The following is a 17,103-nucleotide window of genomic DNA, read 5'->3' as shown; positions in this document are numbered from 1 at the left end:
GATTTTGTTTGAAAATCTTCAATAAGTAAATTAATTGAAAAATCTGTAGTACTTGTTTCAGTTATTAAATTTTGACAAACTACCTAAAATTAATTTCAATAATATAAAGAAGCAAATAAATTTCCAAGATATATGGCTTATATTTTTAAAAATAAAATTATAAATATATTAATTAATTATAATTTATTAAAACATTAAATTATAATTAATTAATTAATTAATTGTAATTTACCTCTTCCATCACATCTCTGGAAATATAGGTACATTTATCGACACAGAATCAATATACATTTCTTAAAAATTAATTAGTAGTCCATGTTATTATTTAATATGAAGAAAATTATAATATTACATTTATTTCAGTTATATTTTTATTAATTAATTTATAGGAATGATTAATATTATTATTTTTATCCAAATCGTTATTTTATCAGCTTTTGGTATCACTTGTCTTTTTAATAGTCATTTTTGTCTAATTAAAATGTAAACGGTCTCGTTAGGCATGTGACTATCTTATCTTCTTTTTAAATATTATTTTTATTAATATGTAATTTGCATGTAAAATCTTTCGAAGAAAATTCTTCATTAACTACTGCACTCCACTTTTATAATAAACTGAAATTCTTAATAAATAAATATCCAAAATGAATAAAAGGTTTTAAGACTTAAATACATTAGAAATTTTAAATAAAGACGTTTATATTTAAAACTTTTTTCTTTTTTTTTCTGTTTTATCTACTGCTTATGCAGCTAGGAACAGTGCGACATTTTCTCATTTTTTATTTTTTATTTAAAAACTTTAATAATAAAATTATTGAACAGTCCAATTCATCGCGATTCTATAATCTTTTGTGTTTCAGCAGATGACCTATCATCCTATCTCTACTACTCTTTATTGTTTTCCATATATTTCTTCCTTTCTTTCTAATACTTATTACTAACCATATGTATCCACGACATTTTCATCATGCACATGTAGCATTACATTTCAAATGCTTGTATTTTTTTTTATCCGCTTCTGTCATCGTCCACGTTTCGTCATCATACAATGCTGTACTCCATACGTACGTTTTTAAAAGTCTTTTCCGGGTTTCTAAATTTTTTCAAGCATTTTAAAAGTTGTTATTTGTTGGCTATTTATTTTGACTTGTCTTTTTTTATTTATAAAATAATAGTCATTTTTGCGATTTGGCATCAGTGATTTGATTTAACCAATTGCATGATAACCGTATATATTATTTATGACATTATATCTACACCTTAAAATATTGTGTACACTGAAGAGGGTCTAAACATTAAGAAAATGTTCATAATAAATTTACCTTACTGTATGTTGTCCTCATTTCACTATCGGCATTGGCTCTTACGTGCCTTTTACTCTTATTTAATTTTACTCTTATTTAATTGTTTAAAATTAAGTTAATTCTTATTTTCAAATTTTTTATGTAAAATGTAAAGTAAGATTATAATAATTAAAAGATAAATAAATAACTTTTTACAACGTAAATTTATTCAAGAGTAAAGCACATCTTTTATCGAATTAACATAGAAAATTAAATCATATCTTATTTTCAGTATTGATATTTCTCCCAAATTTTCATTGTCATGAGAAATGTTTGACAAATAAAATTAAATACAATGATTATTTTTTTTCTTTCGGATACTACTCGCGGTAAGTTTAAGCTTGCAGGTGACGTCACGGCAACGGGACAGTTAAAGGGAGAGTTGAAAGATATGACAATGGCAAAAGATGATGATATATAAACTCGCAAATCGCAAAATGGCAAAATGGATTGGCATTCTGCTCGCACGTTCAGGAGATGCGCGCGAAAGGATCGACGGCAGCCAGTTTTCTACACGAATTGTTTGCTACGATGCTTCGTTCATTCCGTCGCGGTCTGTCTGAAGAACTCGTTAATGATTACCAACCTCACACTCGACGGTATCCCTCTGACGCCCAAATATTTAAGGATCCTCAGTGATGGCCTGGCAAATAACCGTAATCTGCGAAGCTTGTCGTTGGCCAGATGTCGAATAGGAGATGCAGGTTGGTTAAAACGTGTAAAATATTCAAATTTTTAAGCTATCACTATAAATCAGACATTATATCTACTGTATATTTGAAATAGAAGTTTCTTACAATCTTTTTATAAATTTTAATTAATATAAAAATAATAAAGATATTTGTGTTTGTGTTTTTTTACAGGATGTTATATGTTGCTGGAAAGTTTGCAATGTAATTTAAATCTACATGTACTGAATCTATCGTCATGCTGTCTCACTAATAGAAGCGCTACATACTTGTCATCGTTGTTCTTTAAAAAGAGAAAAGCGGATTTGCTGCAAAATATTTGGAAGGAGTCAACATTACCTCGAGACGCTAACACAACGGTGGTATGTATTGAGAGAAAAATATTACTTTAATTAAGATGTCACGTTTTTACGGACAAATTTATTTAATACGTTTGCATTTGCATTTCAGGAGGAAGGATTGCGAGTACTAATGCTTGATAGAAATCATCTTAGCGATATTGGCTTGAGGCAATTGACACGTGTGCTGAAAAATGACTTTTGGCTGAAGACACTGTGCTTACGATGTTGCGGAATCACTCAACACGGAGGAGAAATTGTATTGGAGCTTTTACAAACAAATAGCGTGCTCACGCAGATTGATCTCAGGGATAATGAGGTGTCGGCTGACGTACTTGAAATTATTCGCAAGACTTTGAAGAAAAGGAAAAGCAAAGGGGAAAGAATACCGATGAAGAAAAGGTTGCTGAGCCACAAACAAGTCTTTGTACAAGATATGATGCCAAAGAACAAATCTTCTCAGCATGTTCCAAAAAAGAACAAATTTCTCAAAGATCAAGCTGTAAGTTGTTCAAATTAAATATTAATTAAAAGCGCGCGATTAGATTTTTGATAAAAATATATCATTTACACATTCGCTTCATATAACATATATTTTTTCTATTTTAGCAAACCAAGACGCAAGAAGATTGCATTTTACAAATACAGCAAACTACGCATACACGGAAGATGAGAAGAAAAGGTGATAGAAAATATAAATCACACAATGTAGTAAAAACTCACATCAATTGGACCAACGCGGACAAATTAAAAAATCGGCTATCTCTCATGATTGAACATAATCGGAACTTGATAAGAAACTTGGAGAACAGCACCAATTTTCTACTGAAGGAAAGAGATCGTCGTTTGAGTGCCGAGGAAGCGTATCATAAGCTGCAACCCCGACTGAGAAATCTTAGGAACAAAATCGCTATGCAAAATTCTATTCATTCAAATATGTGTTACGAAAATCAAGTTTACGCAAATCTACAAAACATGTTTAAAGACTTGAAAATATCTGCAAATAAAAAAGTACTAAGAATGGACGACAAAAGTCTTAACGACGAGGCTAGAGAAAATAAAATTAAATCTATTGTTTGTTATCATACGAATCAACCGTTTAAAAATAAAATCGCCGAATTTTCCCGTAGAAGACCGAATTGTCCTAAATAAAATTGTGGCATCGATAAATTTAGATTATTTGTAACTTGTACAAATTATATGTCGTATGACAATTCAATATTGGATTTATACAAATAGAAATTATACGAATAAATTAATTAATTACATATATAATTTTGTCTTGTTTCTTATCTACAAGCTTTTCTATAGTAATAATTTTGGCTACGATTACACCCTAAATTTAGGCCGCGGCCTATACCTCAAATTCGACCTAAATTATTTAGGCCGCCTGCTGTAAACACTTGAGGCGACCGGACCTGATGGCTTCAGGTCAAGCTGCGTATTTTAGTGACCTGACCTGAAATAGGCCGTTATCATTTGCGATGTAAACGCGCGATCACGCGCGACGTGTCCTAGAAGCTTTATTTGCTTGTTCGGATTCGCTGCAATTCAGGGCGATCCTAAATACGATCCCGTCAATTTTTAGGTCTCTTTCGGTATAAACTGTAAACGAATGATAACTAGACCTACTTCGGGTCACAATATAAGTCAGGCCGCGATTAGGTTGCTGGGTGTAAACGTAGCCAAAATATGTATTTTTGTGCAAAGGAATATATATATATATATTATATAATTTATGTATAATTATATTTATATAGTGTGTGTGTTCTTACGTTTATAGATCACAATTAGATTACATATTAAAATTCTAGTACATTTTTAAGCAAATTTATAAAGCAAAGAAACAGTATAAAGATATTTATATAATTACTTTAAAGATTAATATTATTTAAACCTAAAATATTTAAAAATTAATTAATGTTCTGGAATGACAGAATGATTTATTGCTTGAATCAATCGTGTTACCTTGCGTTGTCAATCTGACAATAGTAATGTACAAATCACATTTAAATGGATGAAAAACTGGCAATGTTATATATATCAGCAGTAACGATAAAATCGTTGACTTCCTCGTTTTTAGAATACTGAGCCTCTCTACCACTTACAAGTCGTACTCGTGAGAGGAATTATCATCAGGAAAAACCGTGTAATTATCGGTATAACACTTAAAAAGACGAGTACCAAGCTTACATAAGTTAGGCTATTTAAAAGATAATTATCGCTCGTAAATACATCGCAACAAAAAGGCGACTTATAAATCTTCCTTCCAAGCACCCGGATTTCTGTAATGAATAAATTGAATAAATTATCTTTTTCTGTAAATTACTGCTTCCTCATTACGTTCAGAAGTTTTTTAATTATCGAGTCAATTAAATATACGATCTAATAATCGCGAACTGTTCGAAAATGATCTCGGTTAAAGAGATAATAACATTATTACTTATATATCAAATACATATATACATGTCTTATTTTTTTTGTTAAACATTATTATTACAATATTTATATTTTTATTATGTTTAATGTTCTTAAGCTGGATTGCGTTTTGTTTTAAATTTTTCTCAAAATCATATTATTGTATCATTGTATGGACGTATGTAATGTGTGTAAATGTCCGCAATGCACTGTGTGGATCAGTTATCCCCGCGGTAATTTTATTTTCTCTCTTCTTTTTATATTTAAAGATATATTACATAAAAATCCTTTTCTCTCTGAAATAGGTACAAGTAAGGGCATCTGTACTGTAGCAGTGAACAACGAATGCGAACTCCATTAGTCTTATCAGTAGCCCGTACCGAGCAGTAGGTATATTATCTTCAAGGTTTCCTACGATCGATGTAAACGTACTTATAGTCGGCAGTATACCGTTATACTGCTATTACCAGAGAAGAAAATCGATTTCTGTATATACTTAGGGCTGTACTACGAAGAAAGTATGAGAATAACCGACGCTTGGTATTCTCAGAGTTCTTGATATTGATTTTAGAGGAGTAGTACCTAAAATTTAATATGTACTGCATTAATTCTCAGTAGAAGAAACTGGAATATGGCAGAAAAGATTTGTTATAATTATTTTACATAATACTTTATAGTGTTTGTCATAAATATAAATATATTTGCCTTACGCATACAAGTAAAAGAACAGACAAAAACTATGTTAAATAAAAAAAATCTTCTCTTTATCTCAAAAGTTAGAAATTAATTAATAAATATATTTCTACGTATTTTAATTCTTCTAGTGAAAACTATACAAACTGTTCAATATCAGTTACTTTTAACTTATTGTTATTATTATTTTGCAAAAAAGTAAAATGAAATTCTTTTCGTTATATTTTATTATATAAGAGACAATTAATGATAAAATAGTTTTAATCTTGAAAGATAACGTATGGTTTTACTTCTCAGATTTTTTTCTTCTTTCCTTCTTTCTTTCTTCTGAAATCAAATTCTTCTTTTATAATTCTTTGCGTTATAGTATAACAATGTATGATATTATTATCAACCTGCATATAACGTAATTATAAAGCTTACAGATGGTATAAGCTTATCCAATACTTATTTGCTTTTTATTTACTCATTATCAATATTGTTTTATCAATGGTTGGTGTAAATTGGCGCAAAACACTATCGTGTCTCTTGATATTTCTTGGAAATATGGCCGAATCGTATCAAAGAGATCCACTAATGTGAGCAAACTTTGCTGTATCTAATTTTAATTTTAGCTCTTGCCATTGTAATTACGACGATTAAACAAGAATCTCAATTCCTTCGTGATTTATCTTGGTAAGATAATAAGGTTCTCTGACTTAACATTCTTCAACTACTTCGTCGGCTACTTTTCCCTCATAATCTCTCGGCGCGATCGCATAAAATTACTCCTTCCCTCCTGGTTATTTTGGCACTGGCGAACAAACGCTGGAAACTTTTCGGCCCCACTGACGCGGGCTTATGCTAATGACAGGAATTCTAATCGCAGATTATAATTGTTAATTCGTTAAATGATCCACAACTTTTGTGTATTTCCATTTTCCTGCGTAGTTCCATTTAAAACTCGTTGACTTACGTTCGGTAATAGTGTTTCTTCTTTTTTATATTAACCGAAAAATTTTATCTTTAATCCGTAAAACAATATTATATTTAATTAAAGTATTATTAGCATTAAAACAGAAAAAAATTAAATTTGTGTTTTTATACTACAGACCTTATCTTAAATATCAATTTTAATATTTTATATTAAATTATTTGTAAAAAAAATGCAAGAAGAAAAAGTTGTGTGGTTAGAAATTTTATATTAATTGTAAAATATTGTATTGTATTGTGTTATTTGTAAAAATTTAAGAGAAAATAATTCAATTAATATATTCCCAGTAAGAGCAAGAAATGTCAAGAAACATTTCAACTATTTTACATTAATGTTAAAATGTTGCTGTAATGTAGTTAAAATGTTTCTTGATGTTTCTTGTCTCTCTTTAACCCTATTTTAAATCATAGTCGTAGGCAATGTTTTTCTAACGCTTCGTCAATATTTGAGATTTTAATTAAAAGGTTTGAATTTTTTGCAATCTTACAGAATTAATGTCTTCTTTTAGTTACAATCTCCTGATGTGTCGTCAATTTTTCGAATAGCTTTTAAAATTTGATCGCTTATAAAATTTGATCACTTTAATAACATTAAATAAAGATGGAGTATTTCGAGAGGAGATCCGGAGGTATATATTTTGGAAAGAAAAGAATATAAAAAGAGCGGTTTTGTAGAGGATTCACTCGCGGATAAATTCCATCTGTCGAACGTTCGTCGGCTGTGCATGCCAGCACTCGTCGCACAGCCAGCTGCAATTAATCCATTTTATAGATGCTGACGATGTAAATGAAGTTTCCGGTCGAGTGTTCGGAGCGGGAAAAGAGTGGATGGAGAGAGCGCCGCGCCGGTGGCGGCGCAGTGGAAAAGGGAGGCCAAACCGGCCCGTTCGATGCTCGTAAAAAAGACCGTGGCTTTAACCGCCCGGTTGTAAAACCCTCTGGAAGCAATTAATAATAACCGCCCTTCGCAGTTCTCGCCTGAGCGATAAAGCGAACTTCCCCGCCTTTTCGGCGCAATCGTATCGCAATGAGAGCATAAACGCCGCAAAAGATGTTCCTTTCAACTTACTTCATTCACCGTGGATCAACTGTGTCTCAACGTATTTAAATATATTTTTAACGTTAATTTAAATATCCGTGATTTTCACGTCTAGAATAATAGTCTTCTTTATCTGGAAAAATTCGAGCGATATATAATACTGCAATAAATATAGTTAGTAATAAATTTGACAATTCACCGTTTGCTGAAAAATATCAACCTAGGAGATTCGCGATAGTGTATCGAGAGATCATTGAGCGATTGATGTGCCACGAAGAAAATATCGAAATTACTCGGCTGGCGAGTTGCAACGACTTTTCTCAGGACGCTCGACCGGGCACGACGGGAGTTTTGTTTCGGGATGACGGAACACCGTTCACGGACAAATCGTAACGTCGTGTCGAGATATCGGAGGAAGCTCCTGTCGGCCTGCAAGGCCTTTCTCTCGTCTTTTCCTGACTACCGGCGACCTTAGCCCGGTGATGGATGAGAGGACGCAGACTTTGCCGACAGCGCAATACCGTATCGGAGTAAGGGAAAGACACGGACGCAACACGTGCAATTCGAAACGTTATACGTTTCCGTATATACGTTTCCACCGCGCGATATTGCCGCACCGAATAGAATGAGATAGCGCCAGGTAATACGTAAAGGGTAGGAAGAAAGCAGTTTGTAAATACGCGCGAAGATAAGATTTCTTTGGGGCCTATCTCGGAAGAAAAGGTATCCTATCGCGATTGCCTGTTACCTCGAAGGCAACCTTTGGTGTGAGCAATGACATTCTGGCGAGATTCTATGTCTTGTAGAAGCGTAGACAAAAAACTAATCTTAATATACATTATGTATAGTATTTAATATAGCTTTATATTTTATTTTATTTTATTTCTTTCCAAAATAAATTAAGTCACAATTAATCAATAAATATGACAATAAACATGACTAGGGACTTATAATATATCTTATGTAATAAATAAACTTTTGTATTGGTCCCTATAAGTCATATTTATTATTATATTTATTAATGAATTATAATTTAATTTATTTCGGAATATGGGAGAGATTTTCCAGTTCCGTTATCGACGGGAGAAAGACACCTTCCCTCTCTCGCATCGATCATTCGCAACAGAGTGAAATCAAACACCGGGTTTTCATCGGATTCCTTCATGAATCTCGGAGACGCGCGAAATACTCCATCGGCTTCGTCTACGCCTGTTTATTCTCAATTTACCGCGCCGAGAGGTGGAAATCGTGGCACGAGTTTACCGTGCAATTTTCGATCCTTTTCTCCACTGTCGTCTCACCATCCACTGCCCTCCCTCCCTTCTTTCGCCCATCCACCCTCGTCGCAACAGCCTGCAGCAACACTCCCGCGTCCGTCACCCTCCATTATTTACCACTTCGAAACGTCGAAGATGCTTCTTTCCACTCCGGTGCTCGAAAAATTTCACCCGCAGTCTCTCCAGTCCCGACACAAGCGCCGGGTTCATGAAATTCGGCGACGATCCTAAATTGCTGCGATGCGTTCGCGAATTTTCCGAGTGTCCTGCATCGATGATTCGTGATTCGCGCTGTGAATCGAATTGCAAATCTCGTGGTAAGATCAATATAATTCACTGTGAGAACCGAGCAAATGCAAGTTTCTTGCTAAATATACTGCTGAAATAAAGAAACTTATATCTTTTCAACAAAAGCGCAGTCCCTTCTCTACTTTTCAAATTATTGAAATAATTAATAATAAAGAGATCATATCGGACGTAATTTAAAATTGTCTTACCTTATCCCCATTATTATAATTAATGTTATCTACTTTAGTTATTATTTTATCTAGATTCGCAGATGTTTATTCCGTGAGCTCCCTCGAAAATCCAGCATCTTCCTCCGGACATAATCCGTGTAGTTTGACACGATAAGGATCGCGGGAAGAAAGTATGCCGTTCCACGTGCAGCGGAGTGACGATCGCAACCCCTCGATCTCCGTGCCGAGAGGGAGGGTAAGCCCGAGGGTGGTTGAGAGAATGCCCGGGGAAAGCGGGGACGGCCCGCTTTGTCGCGCTGCCTCGCTCACATGTCGAAGTTATGAAAATTAATAAGAAAAATTGCCCATAAATTCGACGTCTCCTTCGCAGGCGCGCGCATCCCAGCGTCGGGGCCCGGGCAATAAAATTAGAATTATGTCGCGGCGGCTCGCGCGCGCCGTCCCTCCTTCCCCGGGACCGCTTCCACCCCCCCTTTTTCATGGCCAGACAACTCCGTACGGAGGCGAGCGCCGCTGACAGCCAGGGGGTTGATAGCGTTTGTTAGCGGCGCCGGAATGTGCGCCCTCCTCTCCATACGGTCTTCTTAACGTATGAGTTACCCGCCAAGATTACATCCATGCCTTACATCCAGGCCGCGTCTTCCCCGTTGAGCGGAAGAACCTATGGTTATTAAATTCTGGGAGCACCTCCGATCCTCCCCCTCCCGCCCCCTTTTTCTCTGCTCGTCGTACTTCTCGTCGATCTCGCGCATGGAGGTTGACTTATCACCGCGACGATGCCGCGCAGAAAGAAAGCGAGTTTCGCCAGCGAGCTGTTCGCGAGAGAGGGGAGGGGGTCGGCGTGAGGGGAGTGTGACCGGGAACGAGATGCACAAGAATTTTTATGAATCTTTTTCATCGCGCCCCCCCCTCCCCCCAGCTCTCTCGAGTCTCGCGTAAAAAGAGGGAAAAAACGCGCGATATGGCTCGATCGCGAAGTGAAGAAGGCGAAGTTCTTTCTCCTTTCTTTCTTCGAGTTACTTATGGAGTTGGCGAATTTTTCTGCTCCCCCGGTCTTGGTTTACCTTTAATTCAGACTGACTTTTACGCGATCGCAATCACTAGCTTTTCCTCTGCCATTTCAAGTTTGATGGAGCGTCACTTTATATAAAGAAAAAGTCGTTACATGAAACTTAACTCTTTAAATAATAACATTGTTATATAGAAACAATAATTAATCACATATTGTAAAATCATGTAAAATTAATTATTTTAAAATAATGAATTTTATATGAGCAGTAGGTATATGAACAGTAATATATGTATAAACAATTAATTTTATAGTAATATCTCGAGTAATATATAATATATAGTAAACAATAAATATAATAAACAATAAATAATTAATTTTATACTACACACAGAAAAAAAAGTGTCAAATCAACACTCCATATGCTTGTATATACGCAAAAATATATAATCTTGAAATAAGATTATATTGCGTTGGTTCAACTATATAATTCTTCGTTTAACGCTAATTTTTTTCGTTTAACGCAAATATAATATTATTTCAAGATTGTTGATTTGACACTTTTTTTTGTGTACGATTTATATACGAAAAGTATTATTGAATATTACATCAGAAGTTGAAATACAAAAATTATTAAAAATAATTAGTTATGAACATTTTTTCGCGATGGCTCGATTTACAGAGAAATTTATAGCATCATCTTTGTATCTCTTATATATTTCTCTGCTTATTTGTTTCTGTCTTTTGCTTTCGATTTGCAAGCGTTTGCACCTACTGCATCCTTCTCTGATTGTGAAACCTCATTCCAGATGGAAATCATGAACGTCGGCGGGCGCAGACGAAAAAAATACATATGTCAGTCAGGGAGTAGTCGCCGTTATACGTGCGGCGACCACAATCCTACCTTCGTGTGCATATACGCGTGCAATAATAGCGCGTCCGGCGCGGCGGCGGGGTCGGAATCGATGACGAGCTGCCAATCGTGGAACGGCAATTTAGCCGCGAAACGAGGAACGATTCAGTTGCCTGCGACCGCGAATAATCTCGACCGTAGTAGATCCTCCGCGATCCATGAGCGTGTATCTATCTATGCCAGCGACGATAATCGAAAATCGCCGCTCTCGATTCGACGAGGTCTTTATTTCACGGGAGGAAACATCGCGTCTCCCCGCGCGCGCGCTTTTCCCCCGATTGTTGTTCCGTACACCGGCAAAGCTATTAACTTTGACTATCAATTTGCGTATCATATCTCAGTGTCATCGAAACGGCGTAATCATTTCATGGCGGAATCATGTTCGAGCTGTCTCCTCTTTTTTCTCTTTTAACTCTTATATTAATGGAACACGTATACGTTTCGCGAGACTTTTCTTCACGTTATTTTTTGCATCCGTAACAAAGCAAAATAAAAAAAGAAAATTATTGAAAATGAAAGAAAAATATTTGCATTGAAAAATATAAAATTTTCGACCGATATTGTTTTCTCCGCGAAAATCATACACAGAGGCCATGAAGATCCGAAAGAATTTCTCTGGAGAAAAATATATAAAACACGATATTTAATTTGCCGATTAAAAACAAGCTGCTTGTACGAGAGATGGTTATCGTTTAAAGGGAAAACACATCAGAGGTTTAAAAGATTTTTAAGAAGCTTATCTTGATGACAATGCCGAGGAAAAGAGAGCGAGATGTTTGTCGTATAAAACGGAAAGCGGCGACGATCCCGCGCTTCCCTTGTGTATTAATAATGGAGACAAAGAGAAAAAGTACGAAAGATACTGTTCTTTCCACCGGATGAGCCGCAGATAGCGAGGTTTCTCGAGGTATCTTCTTATTTCCGACTCAGATTATCTGTCGAAATAAACGTTTTACCTTGCACACCATGGATCATCCTCCAATGACAGCTCACGGCAATTAAAATTGAACGTAGGAGAGATAAAGCCGGCAATTACGAAGCACTTCCTCGATATATCATTTACGATCTTCCGCGAGAGACCGGAAATTAAAACTAGATAGATTCTACAAGATGCGACTCCGTTTTTAGTCCTTATCCGTCCTTTGAATTATTAATCGATTAAATTAAATTGTTCCGTCGAGAGGCGCCTCCGATTTTACTCTTATTTATTAATTAAACACGCACCGCGGATGTATAAACGGCATGTAAATGTCCTTATAATAGGATACAGATGTCGGGATCAATTTAGGAGATTTACCGGCGCTCACACAAATCCGGTATCTCTCTTGCGATCTTGCGATCCCTCTCTCATGCATGGCACCAACGCACCAAACAATCAGCACTTTCCGCGCGAGGGAAAAATCAACATTCTCGGCGTTCGCCGTATGCATGGCGATGATGTTAAAAGCGTGACGAACATATGTATGTACAACCCGGGATGATAAAGTCGTTCATCGGTGTGTAACACGTTTTCTCTCACATATTCATTAGCCGCATTAGCGTTTCCTCCCCGTGGCGTTTACGCGCATAAATCGCTCGTCGCCCGGGCGGGCGTTGTTTGCGAAGTAAAAAGGGCGGTGACGTAAATTAAAAAAAAAATGAGAAAGAGAGAGAGAGAGAGAACACCAGAGGTTGTTTGCTCGCGATCGCTTACAGAATGCGGTGGTATATGCAAGCGAAGCCGCGGGAAATCAGCTTTGTCGGCGTATCGGGTTTCCGGCGTAAAAGCGCGCCAAATTCGGCGTCGATTCGCTTTGAGGTACAGGTGCGGCAATGACGTTTAATAAATTCGCCGAGAAATTAACGCGCGCGCGTTGCCCCGGCCGCGCGGCCGCTCGAAGCGTCAGCGGCGCGCCACGGCTGTCGTTTTCCCCCGCTTTTCCTTCGGGCTTGACAGCCAAATTAAATTGGCAGAACGCGCGGGCGGCGGCGCTTTTCGTCGCACTTTTGATAAGGTACCCGCCGATAAAGCCGACAAATTGATTCGCCGGGAGAAAAAGCGAGCTGCAGCTTTTTCCTCTCGCGGCATGCTAATTAATTTTTACGCGAGATATATATATTTACCGTGGAAATATTCGCGCGAGGGACAGGACGCGATTGGAATTTCGTAGAAAGAAAAAAAAATGTATTACGCCGCGATGAGCTTAATTTAAGACTTCCACTTATCGCTAGATCTCACGCGATAATTTCTGCGCGGTAGCAAAAATACTACTGCTAAGAGCTCTATTTCCTGACGAACACGTTTTACACGTTCACCACCCACATCCACCCCAAGCTCCATCGCATCGCTCTTCCTTCGCTAAGGCTTTTAAAAAGCCCGTAATGCACGCGTATTATTCCGCGCTGACCATCCGGGGCTTTCGCATTCGGGACGGGATCCGGGACTGCGCGCCACCGGGGTAGAATCGCTTAGCTACTCGTGGCACTCTCAATTTTCCCAAGCAGCAGCCCGTCTCGGGAAAGAGCATCCGGCCACCGATAACGAATTCGTTTGCGAGCTACCGCCGCGCATATAACGATTATTCAAATCGTCTCCTCCGTGAAACGTCAGGAGCTTCGCAGCATTGAAGGATTCTCCGGGTGTCGCTCGCGTGAACGACGGGCACGAGGGGATGCCGAGGGGGTAGACGAGAGGGTAAGACTCAGTTGAGAAAGACTCAGACTCCCCCACCTACCCTATTCTGACTGAGCATCAACCGATCTGCGGTAGGCGACCCAGGCCATTAGGCAAAGCCTGTTGCCGTCCTCGCCCAACCTGGATCGTTTTCTCTCCTTTTATCAACCAACGCTCCCGCTTCCTCGTCGCTACCACGCCGCCGTGTCGACGCCTTAACTGAAAAGGGTGAAGCACGTGTTCTCGCGGGATGCTTTTTGCACCCTCCCCTTGCCCCGACGGCGGTGAGTTGCCGCGCGCACCGAAGGGAGGTTTCGCGAGCCTGCTAAGTCCGCCGCCGCAATCCGCGGCACGTGCGTTTCCAAAGACTCATCCCCCTTCTTCGTAAGACACTACGCGACGTCGTTCTCGTCAGGGAACGCTGCGCGTCAGCATCCTTTTACATCCCCGTGCCCGCGCGCGCGCCTCGTTTACCCGTTCTCTTTCTCTCCCTTTCCTCGCGCGCGTCTCACCTTTGCTTTTTCGCAGATAATTTCGATATCGATGCCTGGGAACCGTTCGGCGCCTCTCGCTCCAGATCGAAGGATTTGATGCCGCGCGTTCAGGTAATTTGCGGCGCTTCGAGGTGCACGTCGGTTCGTGCTCTCGCTTTAATACCTGCGTTGTACGTATGGTTCGTCCTATGCATTATGAAAGCCGCCAATGCACGAAAGATCCCTGTAACGTAGTCTAGAAAAGAGAGGTTTTCCGGAATAAAGCGCAGAAAATCAGCGGAATTTCTAATTACGCTTAATAAAGGAAATATTTGATCGGATTGGACTTGTAGCACCTTAAAACATTTTTAAAGATAGGAAGATTAATCGACAAAAATTAAGACAACGCAAACGACTGTGTAGACGAAAGCAATCATTTCGGTACTCGTTTCGAATGTATTATAAATAAATAAATTTTTAATCAACAAAATTACATACCTATTATTTGAAAGCTATCAGATTTTATAAATTGTACAACAAATATCATTAACACAGTATCTCGTGTTAGCGTTGTACGAAAAGCGAATATGAGATAGAAATAATTGACGACGGTCGGATGCGCGAAGTAGTAGCGGGTATTACAGGTCAGACGGCGTTGGCCGCTTCTAATTGAGTCTCATTTCGAGTGCCCGACGCATAGGTAATTCTCGTTAGGCCGCCTGCGATAGTCGACTTTTTTTTTGTTATTCACGGTGAACATTTTCGGGAAGGGCCGCGCCCGTCCGGACTCAATCCCGTTCAAATTTCCGGCCTCGAGGCACCTAAAGGAATTAGCATTCGATCTCGCCGTGCACGGCGGAGCACCTCATGGGAGCCGACGCGGCGCGGCGTCCAACGGAAAATTCTCATAGTCGTCCCGCTTTCGTCGGAGCAGTGGCAATATCTCCTATACGTTCCCGCGGCTTTACCCTCCATACGCGTGTATTAATTAAATAGAAATCGAAACATAAAAAGGAAAAAAAAGAAGGCAATTCTCGATCCGAATGCCGGAGGTAGTGTAATCTTCGAGGCGGCTCGCATTCGCCTCGTATTTCGGCGGATTTGCGACGCGGTGGTGGATTATTAAATAGACAGGGGAGAGGAAAGAACGAAAGAGAGAGAAAGTAAGGAAGGGAGAGAAGGAAAGAGAATGAGGTAGATATAGAACAATTCCACTCGCATCGATTCGCCGCGCAACAGCTTTTCCGTGTACCGATTACTCTTTATAAATGCATGTGTATTAAATGAGATAAATCAATTCATCAGACGGGTCCTATTAAACCAATATTAAATTTCTGTGTGCGCGGAAGTTTTTATTTAATGCCGAACAAAACGCAATCAACTGATTTTACTGTCGTACTATACGCTAATGACTGGATATATTAAGTTAATATCTTTGAAATTCGTTAACTTGATATTCCTCATTTATTCGAATTGGGAAATATAAAAACCATGAATAAGTAAAAAAAATTTTATTTTGAACATCGAGTTAAAATCAAAATTATCGAAATTTATATTAATTTTTAATCGACGGAAAATTCTCGTCACGTGTAACTTGAGAGTTATATTAGATTTGAATAATAAACATCATTGATCTTATGTCGAAGTCATTCAAAATGTGATAACGAGATGGAAATAATTGACGACAGTCGGATGCGCGAAGTAGTGACAAACCTTATAAAGTCAGACGTGGTCGGCCGTTCTAATAACTCGTTTCGAGCACTCGATCCGTAAATAATCCTTATTAACCACGTTTTATATAAAAATTCATGTAATATGTGCGTAATGCAAGCAATAAGAATACAAAGTGCACAAAAATTTCGCAATTTTTATATCTGACAATTACTTAACTTCTTATGATTTTTCATTCCGCCGTTGTTTTTTGAGTCAAGTAAATCTTAGAACTTGCAACTGACCGACTCGATCAACCGTGTTGCAATTCTTTCTTCCCAGATAAGGAACGTTTAATTTCTCTTATTAGTTTCAGCGGACTCGGCACAAATTACGAGCGAGCTGGCGTGATTCGACGGCATAATCCGCGGAATCGAAAGGTGCCGGTCAGCCATGCGTAATGGTAGCGGGCGAGATAATGGCACGGTCCGTAGGTCTGGCGTTAGGTAATAATGTTGCCCTATCAGGCATCGATTAGGCCCTTTAAAGCACCGGCAATCGAGCATCGCCGGCTGAGCCGAGTGCCGGCTGCCCCTCATTAACCCGATTGCGCAAATTGAGAAATGATTATCGCGCGATTCCGTTAGAAGTTCTCGTAATCCGCGTTTATTTCCGATTAAAATTATATACTCATTCGCATTTCTTATTCTAACGTATATTCGAGTAAGAATACCTTATCGCCGGGAATAAACTACATAGCTACAAACGCGAAGAATTTTTATCGAGCACGAAGAAAAAGAATTTTTTACGAATAATTTTAAGAATTTCAACATTTCGGAGGCTTTCTTGTTATATAAAACATCTTTGCTAGTTTGCCTTGTTAATACGATACATGTCTCCGAGCTACGATCCATCAGGGATTTCTCAGAATTTATCTACTGCAAACTGCACCCTCGCTAGCTAGAGATCCTTTTGAATCGGCGACAGTCTCAAACTCATGTCCCACGCGGCAAACGATGACAGCTACCTCAACTCCGTAATCTTTGGTCTCGATTACTAAAATTTATTGCTCGCTGACACGTCGACGCGGCTTAAGCAGAAGCGACGTCTACCACATCGACGTAAAGTGGGTCTTAAATATTTCAGCGATACCTGCC

The 17,103-nt window shown here is 38.3% G+C and overlaps 1 protein-coding gene across 1 annotated transcript; it reads left to right on the top strand.

Moving 5' to 3' along the window:
- Positions 1-1,519: 1,519 nt before the first annotated feature.
- Positions 1,520-3,634, top strand: LOC112457392 (protein Cep78 homolog). The gene is made up of 4 exons (XM_025020402.1): positions 1,520-2,047; positions 2,207-2,394; positions 2,483-2,872; positions 2,980-3,634. Exons 1-4 carry the CDS (start codon positions 1,789-1,791, stop codon positions 3,520-3,522), a joined length of 1,380 nt encoding a protein of 459 aa, XP_024876170.1. The 5' UTR covers positions 1,520-1,788; the 3' UTR covers positions 3,523-3,634.
- The last annotated feature ends 13,469 nt before the right edge of the window (positions 3,635-17,103 follow it).

Source organism: Temnothorax curvispinosus, unplaced genomic scaffold (genome assembly GCF_003070985.1).
Source record: "Temnothorax curvispinosus isolate PA1 unplaced genomic scaffold, ASM307098v1 QBEX01007752.1, whole genome shotgun sequence".
NCBI classification, from domain to species: Eukaryota; Metazoa; Arthropoda; class Insecta; order Hymenoptera; family Formicidae; genus Temnothorax; species Temnothorax curvispinosus.
This window is presented reverse-complemented; position numbering and strand designations above follow the sequence as displayed.

Excerpts from the sequence above, each read along its gene's own strand:
- LOC112457392 (XM_025020402.1), top strand. The coding sequence starts at position 1,789 with ATGGATTGGCATTCTGCTCGCACGTTCAGGAGATGCGCGCGAAAGGAT. Across the intron at positions 2,048-2,206 it reads ATGTCGAATAGGAGATGCAG|GATGTTATATGTTGCTGGAA; the intron begins GTTGGTTAAAAC and ends GTTTTTTTACAG. Across the intron at positions 2,395-2,482 it reads GAGACGCTAACACAACGGTG|GAGGAAGGATTGCGAGTACT; the intron begins GTATGTATTGAG and ends TTTGCATTTCAG.